The sequence below is a fragment of the Camelina sativa genome, chromosome 17 (genome assembly GCF_000633955.1).
Source record: "Camelina sativa cultivar DH55 chromosome 17, Cs, whole genome shotgun sequence".
NCBI lineage: Eukaryota > Viridiplantae > Streptophyta > Magnoliopsida > Brassicales > Brassicaceae > Camelina > Camelina sativa.
The window spans coordinates 16,764,095-16,776,392 of NC_025701.1; the positions used below are offsets into that span (position 1 = coordinate 16,764,095).

The 12,298-nt window shown below is 41.3% G+C and overlaps 1 protein-coding gene across 1 annotated transcript; it reads left to right on the top strand.

Annotated features, from left to right (window-relative positions):
- LOC104759558 lies at nucleotides 10,614-11,240 on the top strand. The gene has a single exon (XM_010482465.1). The coding sequence runs from the start codon at nucleotides 10,614-10,616 to the stop codon at nucleotides 11,238-11,240; it is 627 nt and encodes a 208-aa protein (XP_010480767.1).

Sequence of the window (12,298 nt, forward strand, 5' to 3'; positions counted from 1 at the left end):
CCTAGTGCAGTCTGCAAACTTAATAAGTCCATCTATGGCTTAAAGCAAATCTCCAGACAATGGTATCAATGCTTTTCCAAGGCTTTACTGGATGATGGGTTCTCACATCATATGCTGACAATACATTGTTTGTTAAAGAAGAAGGTACTTCCTACACTGCTCTTATTGTCTATGTCGATGATATTCTGATTGCGAGCAATAGTGAGGAAGTTGTAGCTTCAGTCAAAGTTTGCCTTGCGAAGCAATTCAAGACCAAATATTTAGGACCAGCAAAATTCTTTCTAGGCTTAGAGATTGCCAGGAATGCTGATGGAATCTCCGTTTGTCAAAGGAAAAATTGCTTAGATCTTTTGGCTGATTCTGGTTTGTTAGGTTGCAAGCCGAACTTTGTTCCTATGGATCCTAAGATAACGCTTACCAAGGAAACAAGGGTTTTATTGCTTGATGATCGACCTTACAGAGAATTGATTGGTTGACTGTTATATCTCTGCATCACGAGACCGGATGTTACCTTTGCAGTTAACAAGTTGAGCCAATTTCTCTCGTGTCCTACGGATGTTCATTTTCAAGCTGCTCGCAATGTCCTCAAGTATTTAAAGAACAGTCCAGGCCAAGGACTTTTCTATTCTGCATCTTCTGAGGTTTGCCTCAATGAGTTTGCTGATGCTGATTGGGGAACTTGCAAAGATTCATGTCGATCTATTACCGGTATGTGCATCTTTCTTGGCACTTCACTAATATCTTGGAAGTCGAAGAAGCAGGATGTCATAAGTTCAAGTAGCACTGAGGCAGAGTACCGGAGTATGGCTCAAACAACAAAGGAGCTTCTCTGGTTTAGACAAATACTACGGGATTTACGTGTCACACCGGTTTCTCAGGCTAAGTTGTTCTGTGACAACAAGTCCGCACTCCACATCGCTAGCAATGATGTCTTCCATGAGCGAACAAAACATGTGGAAATCGACTGTCACATTACACGAGATCAGGTCAAGAGTGGTTTCCTCTGACTTTTTCACTTGTCATCCAAAAACCAACTGGCTGACATACTCACGAAACCTCTTCACCGTGGTCCTTTCTATCACCTCCTCCAACGACTATCTGTTTCAAGCCTTTATTCGACTTAGGAATTGTTGACTTGAGGGAGGCATATTGACTTATAATGTATAGTTAATTATATGGTGTATCAACATAGTAAAGTCTCCTTTAGCTCTTACTATCTTTATACACTTGTATAGAGTATAAATACCTCTTATATGATACATTGGTTCATTGATGAGAAAATATAATTTTCATTGATGAGAAAATATAATTTTATCAAAGTTAATAACAAAAGCATGCATAACCTAAATTAATTTGTCTAAGAAAACTAAACTAATTATGTCTAGATTTTGTCGTCGACTAATTATTGCCAGTCTATTTTGAGATGATTAATGATAATTTTTGGGAAGTAACGATTTAACTAACATATATATGATGACGTCAAAGACGTACGCTAACATATTTTAGTTACGAAAATGAAATGAAAAAATTCCACGAAGATAACTAATTTTTTTTTATTTAGCTTCGAACCTATGAAGAACAAGTCTAACAACACATATTATATCAGAAATTAACAAAAACAATATATTCTCATGTATTTATATTTGAATAAGAATCGTTATTTCGCAATTCTTAGTGGCAATATAAGAATAGTGTACCAAACATTTTTTACGAACCCAAAAAATCATAATCGTTTGTATGGATATTCTATATTTTTTTTTTTGGGTTCACATAAGGTTACGTAACTCTGCAAATTGCAAAATAATAAATGAAAAGCAAAAAGGCTAACTTTTTGTATTTGTGTTTGTCAAACGAAAATAATATATCTAAAAGAGTGGAACTATTTATCAATAGAAAAAAAAGCCGTGGAATTATAATTTTCTACCACAACAATTACGGGGTGTCACTGTTGTGCAACAGTTACGGGGTGTCACTGTTGTGCATGACTTGAGAGAAAGAAAATGGCATTTCATAATTGTCATGGTAGAAATTCCAGCCAACAATGACATGTTTCTCAAAGACAATGAAAGTCTGTGTTAATTAAAATGTAAGAAAAAAATTATAATAATTTCTCCTATTGCAACATAAAATATAGTTAAACATAATTAATTATCACTTTTAACATTTCTACTGTTTCTTATTACTAATAAATTTAATATCGCTTTTATCGATCACCAACTGGAATCATATATTTTTAGATATAGTTATCATAAACAAGAATATTCCAAAAAAAATATAAGTTTAGAAGATAAAAACTATATGATTTTCTTTATTTAGATCTTTAAAGATGAAAGTTGATTTACAAATTAAAAATCAAACAAAATAATACCGTATATATATTACGTTTACGGTTTACGTCTCGAATGCCACTCAATCTAATGTTGACGAGATATTTCTTACGTTTTGTTTTCTTTACATCCAGTTGCAGTCCATCTCTCTCATCGACCATAGATATTTGTACTTCTCTAAAAGTCAATAAATGCATGCGATGTACAACTTGTTCAGGACATTAAACACTAGAAACGACTTTGTTAATCATGGCCATCTATGAAAGGTTTGTGATCTCAGCGCATGACATCATATATTCATATATCGATCTGGTAACAATATTGGAATATAGATCTTCTCAGAAAGTTTACTGTTCTGGTGGATATATATATCCCTTTAGTCGTGGGTATAAAAATGAGTTGATATACTAGAATTCCTAGATTGAAAGTTGATGACATGAACTACCAAAATTTCTAATGAATTTACCTTTGATAATCTGGTTAAAAAACATGTTTTGAATATTAACAATTCGACAAAAATTGTCATGTGGCAGTGGCAAGCACTTCTCGATCATGCAAAAGTCGCCGTATATGAACGGTAAATTAGTTTTTAGACAAACAGTTTATGTCCAATTGAGGGGAAAATGATGAGACTATTAATCATTACCATAGTATGTGCATGCTTTTGTCCGCGGGCTTTCATATGATGGACGCTCTCATGCTATCCCTTCGATGTATGTTTTCTTTCTCATAATTTTATTAGGAGACATGGATTATTATATATCTGTTTTGGGAAATGTACAGTAACCAAAAATTTAAAGAATTTTGTTCAGAGATGCTTATGTGGATAATCTGATAATATCTAACTAGATTAAGACGGTTGAAATTGATTTTATTTATATTGTATTTTTTATCTATATATACATTTTTTAAGTACATTTTGGGTTCTGCCCTTTTATTTGTACTTATTTACAAAGTTAATTCTTACAAAATTTCCAAAAGTTGTATTACTCCAAATTTTGTTTCTTAAATATTTTACATAGCATTCCAATAAAAAATACAGCAGAATCAATATGAAAACATAAACTATGAGATATTTAACCACACTTTCTATTGTGTATTGAAGATATTCCATTTCTAAATCATTTGCAAACAAGTAAAACAATAATTTGATTCCTATTTTGTTTTCCAAAACCCATGAGATTTTATTCTTAACGTAAGAAGAATTTCGATTCACATTTATTTAAATATTATAACTAATATATATATACTTAATAAATTTTTAAAATTTTAAAATATTATGAATATGTAAAATATTAAAAATTTAAAATAATATATAATATGGATATACAGTAAATGGGTTATAAAGAGGACATATTAGAATTAATAAAATATCATTAAATTTGTGCGAACACGGGTTAAATCTTTATTTTATTATTTGTCAAAATATTAGAATATTTGACATATAAAAATTAAGTTGATTTAACTAAGATTGTGTAAAAATTATTAGGAAAATGTGACTTAATCATAGCGTATAAATGACTTACTATGTATTTAGATCCCTTATTTTTTGTTATAATAATTAAAAATAAAAATAGAATCTCAAACACTAAACAAAACAAACTAAATATAACAAACAAATAGTCATAAAGTATATTGCAGGTTAAAAAATTAATATAAACATGTAGCCGCACAAATGGTCGAAAAATTTAGTTATTCCTCTATTTGCAAAACATCCAATATTTAACAAACAAATACAATATAAAATATAAAATTAAACAAAAAAAAGGTTTGAAAAAGAACCTTCTCCACTTTATTCTTAAAAAGCTTTCTTTCTTTACATTTTATCCAACGATAAAAAACGAAAACTATGTAGTATAACACTATACAGTAATAAAAAAGTGCAGTCTTCTGAGGTGTACCGCTGGTTAAAATCTAGTATAAAATATAATTTATGCTATTGTTTTTAAAAGTTTTTTTTGGATAAAGCATTATGCAATAAAATCATATGCTAAATATGAAGGCTTGAAAAAAACACATATTTTGTAAATTTTATATTGTTAATGATTCTAGATAAGTACTCATGCATAACAATGGTTAAATTTTATTTCGTAATCTATCTTTGGTTAACGTTGTGGTCAATTTGTGGAAAATAAATTTGTAATATTGTGTTTAAAAATCTTTGGAAACAACGTGATATAAGACTAAAATCTTCCAAAAATACAGTTTGGAATATCCATGATTTTATTTGTTACCATTAATATATTAATTATCAATTTGTAATATCCCTAATATTTAGGTGTAACCATTAATATTAATTTATGGATCATTAGTCTATAACCTTTTTGTAACTATTTATAATCATTTATTTAAAATATAAAATCTACAAAAACTATGTTGTGTACTTCCTTTTTATTAAAAATGGGATAATGCCACAGTTTAACGTTATAAATCGCACTTACGAAATATTTTGGGCTTGGTGTACAACGAATGATCTAATGGGTGTACATAGGGGTACAACCCTCAAAGGGTTCCCATTAAATCCATAAATCGAGTATCACCAATAGTTAGGTCTTATGTTGCTACCACACAAGTGATATATAGCATGTTTTAGTAAGATGTTTAATTTAAATACATGAGTAAGCGTAGCGACCTGATTTAATTTTGGAGAAAGCTTGAAAAACTTAATTAAACCATACAATATGTTTGTAATGTGTTAATAAATATATTTCATTTTCCATAGATGTTTTGTTCGTAATGTGTTACTCTCCAACAGACATTATCACAACGCTTTTCCGTATAATAAAGAATTACGATATGGCTGAGTATGATCTTACATTAGCTTTATGTTGATGTCCAAATCGGTCACAATTAGAATGTTTTAGTTCGGTAAAAATGAGGTCGAAGTTCTCTTCTATTAATTGGTGCCGGGGCATAAAAGACGGATTACAACACAACTTAGACGAGTTATAAACAATGGACAAATACAATAGACGAGTTGCGGGCTCGTCGATTCTAGTTATGGACGGGTGAGAGTTTTGTACTTGCTATCCGTATTTTTCTTCCTTTTTGCGATCCCTTGACTTGGATGCCGTACGCTCATTTTTATAGGGAACTATGTTGGTTCGTCTTCAAAAAGACCAAAATACCCCTCCTTCTTAGGAGACTTATTTTGGGCTTTTCTTGGGCCAGGCTTCTTGTTGCGGTGAGGATCTATCCCTAACAGTAGTCCCCCTTCATCCCCAGTTCGTAGCCTTTAGACGAAGAACTGTTTGCATTGTTTAGGAGGACTTATCTTTTCCAAAGCGGCTCGGCGCGAAAGCTTGATCGAGCCTGGGTCTTTCTCTTTTCATTGTTGTGATGATGACCCTCAGACAAGACTTGAGGAAGCGAATGGTCGCGCGTGAGATTACTCAACTTTTGATACTTGGCATCGAATCAGCGTGCGCGGGCGCGTAAAATCCGGAAGTTGTACCGTCGCCGAACGCGTGTTGTAATGATTGCGTTTCTAGAATCTTCCTTCTTTTTCTATAAATACCACCCCTCCACTTCTCTTATTTTATCTTATCGAGTTTTGGTGCTTTCATCGTTCAGGTATTCTTCCTTCTCACTATCTCGTCGTTTTTTCGTCTGCTTGTTAGTGTTTCACACTTTTCGTTATGAATTCCCCCCGATCCGTATCTTCTGATCCTTCCGCCGCCAGTCACCTTCGACGAGCTACTTCTTTTGAGTCCAACGGTTCGGCCAGGCCTACTCGCCGTAAGGCCCAGTCTCGGGTTTCTTCCGATTCGTTGTCGACGGGTTCTGACACGGTTCGATTCGCAGGGATCCAACGTCGCCTTTTTTCTGAGGCGGTCGTATCAAGCTCGTCGGGCCTTCCTTGCAGCATCCTTTCCCTGGTTGACGAGCCATTAACCGATGACCAGTCTTTCCCTGAGATGGATGATTTCCCTCCAACGATCGAAAATATCTTCTTCCATATGCGCCAATCGACGCTGAAAATTGACTCGGCAATTGAAGCGGTTCGTATTGGGAAGCTAAGCGTCACACCGAATATTTTGATCCCATCTCCGGCTCAACGTCCCTGGGATGCTCCTCATGGTTTCATATGTCTCTCGGAGAAATACTTTACCGAATGTGGGCTTACTTTCCCTCTTCCTTCCTTCTTGATGACGTACTTTGCTCGGTGTAAGGCGGCCATTTCACAGTTTGCCCCGGCAACTTTCCAAAACGCCATGGGCCTCTCAATCATGGCCGAGGATGCGGGAGTCAAGCTTACTTGTGACCACCTGGAGGAGCTGACGAGTCTGAACCCGTCGAATCAGAATAAATCCCCTGGGCTTTATTACTTGGCCTCGGCAAAGAATACGACGCTCGTCGAAGGTGCTAAAGGGAAAACATATAACTGGAAAGGCTCATATTTCTTTTTGGAAGTTGTTACGGGGGTTCTTGAGGATCCGTCCATTCCTTGGTTTTCTGGGTGGAACCCTTCACCCGGTAGCCGACCGTTCTTACTTAATTATTTTTGTCTTTTGCTGGCCTTTGGTTTCACTTAACCCTCTTATTCCTCTTTTTTTTTGTAGTCGTCGTTCCAAGGTGCCTACTTCCATAGCCCCCTTCTTTTCCAGCTGAGATTGACGCGATTAAGCTCTTCTGCCCTTACGTCTGGCCGGGTACTGAGTCAAAGAGAGGTTGTCCGAGAAAAGCACCAGCTCCGTCGAAGAAGAAAGGTGACTTTATGTACTTTTAATCAACTTTCCGTTTCATGCTTTGACCTGACGCTGTTTCTATCGTCTATTAGTCGGAACGATGGGCAAGCTGAATATGAACGTCCCTGATGCGTCTGCCCGCTACCGCCGAGCTCCAGAATCCTCATCTTTACCTCGTTTGACTCCTCGATCGGACTCTCGTCTTGCTGCCAATCCTTCCGGCGCTGGTTCGTCCCAAAAGGTTATTACTCAGTCTCATCGGTCGGTCAACGCTCCGTCGAGACAACCTTCAAAATCCCTTCCTCCGAATCACCACATCGGACCTGCCGAGACACTCCCAAGGAGGAAAGTGGATGAGACTTCGGGTCATAACACCGAGGTTACGAAAAATCCTCAGAAGAGGAAGGAGGGCACAGACCAAGATCGATTGGATCCCCCAAAGAAGCCCAAGACGTCTGACTATAGCTGGAACTTCTCCCACTCTTCTGAAGCTCGTCCTTTCCCGGATGATTCTCAATCTTGCGCCAACCTTTTTCGGAAGATCCATTTTGGCGTAGGTCGCTTACTGCCTGTTGAGAGGATGAAGGAAAAGGATGCGGTTACTGACGTTGCCCAAGCCGCCTTTGAGGTTCGTCTTTTTTACCGATCCCGTACTAATTACTCACACATTATTTTTTTTAAATAACAGCTTATTGCTCGAACTTATCGCTTTGCCTCACGCTACGATCGTCGCGTTCGTGATCTGGAGGAATCTCGTTCGGGAGTGTCAAATTCTTCTGAGAAGATTGAACGTTTTGAGGCCCAGCTGGGGGAGGCGGTTCGATCTAATTAGAGGCTGAGCGACGAGGTTTCGAAGCTTGAAAATCATCGGCAAAGATTGATCTCGGAGAGGGATGGTCTCCTGACGAAGCTCGAGGCAGCAGACGCTTCTTGTAGCAGGCTGCAACTTACCCCTAACTCGGAGACGAAGAGACTCAGAGATCGGCGCAAGGATTTCGGGTTTTTTGAGAGGATCAACGCCTATCATAAGATGACCGTTCGTGTGCAAAAGCTTTTGGCCAAACATAAGGGGTATGCTGACGTGGTCGAGGCGTCCAGGGAGAAATTCCTTGAGTACAACCAAGCTGTTAGAAACGTCCCGATGCTCGAGACGCTCATCGCCGAGGGTCAAATATCTTTAATCGCGGAAGGGGTCAAAGAGGGGGTTGTCGATGTGATGTCTCAGTTAAAGGACGAGGTTGAAGGTATTGATCTTCCGGATATTACCGATACTGACTTCGACGTTACCTCGGTCTTTGCTGAGCCTCTTCCCCTGATCCCGACTTGGGTCGCTTCTCCTGTAAGCAGGGATACTAAGGGCCACGACGACGAGGTAGAGGATGATGGGTCTGAAAGTGGAGAAATCGAAGCTGATGGAGTCGAGGAACAGAACGAAAAAGGACAGATCGACGACCATCCTGCTGATGGAGAAGAGGAGCGGATACTCGATCGTCCTGCTGATGGACACTCTCCGACCCCTGGCCGCGAGTCTCCGGTTACTGGTCTATTTTCTTAGTCTCTGTTTCAATCTTCGTCGTTTCTGCCGCGTTTTGGGGTCGGCTCCCCCGTATTAACATGTTGTTTATCATGTTAGGGGTCGGCTCCCTCGTACTTTTACTTTTCATGCCGTGTTAGGGGTCGGCTCATTTTTTATGAAAACAGTCGTACGAGTCACTACTTCTATGAAAACAGTCGTGCTGCAGGGATCTGTGCGTACCTCGAGGAGATGGTTGCTAGAGGTGCTAACGTTCCTCTGAACGTACTGAAGGATTTGAAGGATTTGTGCCGTTATTATCAGACGATGATCGGCGGGTTGGAATTCAACAAACCGTTATTGGCAGACGATGATTGCTCGTCGAGTTTTGCTTTTGTTTCTACTCTTTCCCCCTTTTTTTTTTTGTGTGTCGTAACGGGGTCGGCTCCCGCATTGGACTATTGTTGTTGTTTTAATAAAGCTTCATCTTTTATTACTTTATATCGTCTTCCATTCATGTTATTAGTAGCGACTCGGTTTTACCAGGTGCGATTCACGATGATCTGCTTACACCATCGTGCGAGTTGGGACTTGGCTAACTTCATATAATTAGGTGCGACTCGTGATGGTCGGCTTATCTTTTTTGTGCGAGTTGCGACTCAGCTAACTTTATATAACCAGGTGCGACTCGTGATGGTCAGCTTATCTCTTTTGTGCGATTTGCGACTCGGGTTTAAATATTACGTCGGAACGTCGAGTCGTTACTCGGCCAGAGTAGCCAAGGCACGGTTACTGACGAACAGAGGGATATCGGATACTGCCAGCTGTTCGTCAATAGTCTCTCCGGTCCCGCCTTGACTTGGTTCACAAGGCTCAAGCCAAACTCGATCGACAACTTCACCCAATTGTCAACGGCTTTCCTCAAGCATTATTGAATCTTCATCGAGCGAGGAGTGACGAGTTCGGATCTCTGGGAAATGGCCCAAGAACCTGGTGAGCTCATCGGCAGGTTTAAAGAGAAACTGGTAAACATCTCCATCCCAGAAGACGCTGCAATCGCTGCCTTCAGAAAGGGTCTACTTCCCGGATCCCCTTTACGGAAAGACCTCAATATCCGGAAACCCAAAGACCTCGATGATGCGCTACACAAAGCTTCCCGGTTGGCCGCGAAAATGACCTCCACACCGTCGTATCTCCCGAAGGCTAAAAATTGGGACGAGCACCACGAGCCCCGAAAGCATCACGACCCTCAGGACCGAAGAAAGGCGTCGTCCACGCGGTCTCCAAGGCAGATGGCCAAAACAAGCAACCGTCCGCCCCAAAGGAGTTATGCTGCGATTTCCACATGATAGCCGGCCACTCCAGCATGAGTGCGTCCATCTAAAGAACTATCTATATGGAAAATACCTTTCTGGCAAAGTCGAAGCCGTCTTTCAGCCCAAGAGCATCCGCGGAGGCAGAGGTCGCCGCAGGGGATGATGAGGTGGTCGATCTAACGGTGGCCGCGGTGCAGGAGGTAGCGGATGAGGCTATGTGAACAACAGCCCGGCTAATGACATTCAACAGCCGGCAAAAGTGCTCGCAAATCGCCAAGAGCAAATGCCCCAAGAAGACAAGTTACCTGGTCCTCCCAAGCGACGAAGGGGGCAGAATCGTGACTTCTTCCTACGAACCTCTGCTCTGCGCGGATCCCATATCATTCACACCGGAAGACGCCAAAGGAATCCAACATCCCCATTCTGATCCTCTAGTCATCGAAGTAGNCGAAAGCATCACGACCCTCAGGACCGAAAGAAAGGCGTCGTCCACGCGGTCTCCAAGGCAGATGGCCAAAACAAGCAACCGTCCGCCCCAAAGGAGTTATGCTGCGATTTCCACATGATAGCCGGCCACTCCAGCATGAGTGCGTCCATCTAAAGAACTATCTATATGGAAAATACCTTTCTGGCAAAGTCGAAGCCGTCTTTCAGCCCAAGAGCATCCGCGGAGGCAGAGGTCGCCGCAGGGGATGATGAGGTGGTCGATCTAACGGTGGCCGCGGTGCAGGAGGTAGCGGATGAGGCTATGTGAACAACAGCCCGGCTAATGACATTCAACAGCCGGCAAAAGTGCTCGCAAATCGCCAAGAGCAAATGCCCCAAGAAGACAAGTTACCTGGTCCTCCCAAGCGACGAAGGGGGCAGAATCGTGACTTCTTCCTACGAACCTCTGCTCTGCGCGGATCCCATATCATTCACACCGGAAGACGCCAAAGGAATCCAACATCCCCATTCTGATCCTCTAGTCATCGAAGTAGCCATGGGTGAATTCGACGTCGAAAGGGTCTTGGTCGATACCGGGAGCACCGTTAACGTGTTGTTCTGGCAAACGCTGGAAAAAATGGGCGTCACACCAGAGCAGGTAAAGCCCGAGATTCGAACATTGACTGGCTACAATGGGATTGCTAAAATGTCGATGGGCGACGTAAAACAGCAAGTGCGCGCTTGCGGAGTGACCCGGAAAACTAAGTTCGTTGTCATCGATGCGCCCCCAATTTACAACACCATTCAGGGGGCACTGTGGATATACGCAATGCAAGCCGTAGCGTCAACTTACCGTCTCTACTTTAAATTCCTGACCACCACAGGTATCTGCACGCTCTACAGCGATCAGAGGATGGCTCGATCTTGTTCCGTAATCGAAAAGAAGCAAAGGAAAACGGAGGACGCATAGCAATTACAGAGCGGGGACCGTCTTACTGGTCCTCATAAGCCGGAGCGAGAACGTCTAAAGTCTCCGGAATGTCGAATCATCCAGGCAAACATCGATCCTTCCGATTCCTCACGAACTATTGGCAGCAGGGCCAAACTCGAGGACCAAATAAAAACAAAGCTGATCGCCTTTCTGCAATATCGGTTCTCCACATCTGCCACAGGCTCAACGTCGACCCCACGTTCAAACCAATTAGGCAAAAATGCAGGCATTTGGGTCCAGATTGGGCAAAAGCAGTCCATGACGAAGTCGAACGATTACTCAAAGCAGACCAAATAATGGAGGTCTAGTATCCCGATTGGTTGGCTAATCCAGTCGTGGTAAAAAAAAAGAACGGCAAGTGGAGAGTCTGCATGGATTTCATCGACCTCAACAAGGCGTGCCTTAAAGATAAATTTTCCTTTCCGCACATAGACCGTCTCGTCGAAGCCACAGCCGGAAACCAACTGCTCTCGTTCATGGATGCCTTTTCGGGTTATAACCAAATCACCATGAGTTCGACCGATCGCGAAAAAACGGCATTCATCACGGATAGGGGAACCTACTGTTACAAGGTAATGCCATTCAGACTGAAGAACGCCGGGGCAACCTACCAACGACTGGTGAACATGATGTTCGCCAACCTGCTCGGATGTACTATGGAAGTCTACATCGACGACATGCTGGTCAAATCTCTGATCACGGAACAGCATATTTAACATCTCGCCAAATGCTTCGATATTTTGGACCAGTTCCAGATGAAGCTGAATCCGACGAAGTGCACGTTTGGGGTCACCTCGGGCGAATTCCTAGGATACATCGTCACCGAACGAGGAATAGAGGCAAATCCTAAACAGATCGAAGCCATACAGGGACTACCGTCACCAACCAACAAGTGAGAGGTGCAACGCCTGACTGGTCAGATCGCCGCTCTAAATCACTTCATCGTCCGGTCAACGGATAGATGCCTCCCTTTCTATCAGCTCCTCCGAGGAAACAAGGACTTCCATTGGGATGAAGACTGCGAAATCGCCTTTCGG

Coding starts and splice junctions, on each gene's coding strand:
- LOC104759558 (XM_010482465.1), top strand. CDS start 10,614: ATGACATTCAACAGCCGGCAAAAGTGCTCGCAAATCGCCAAGAGCAAA.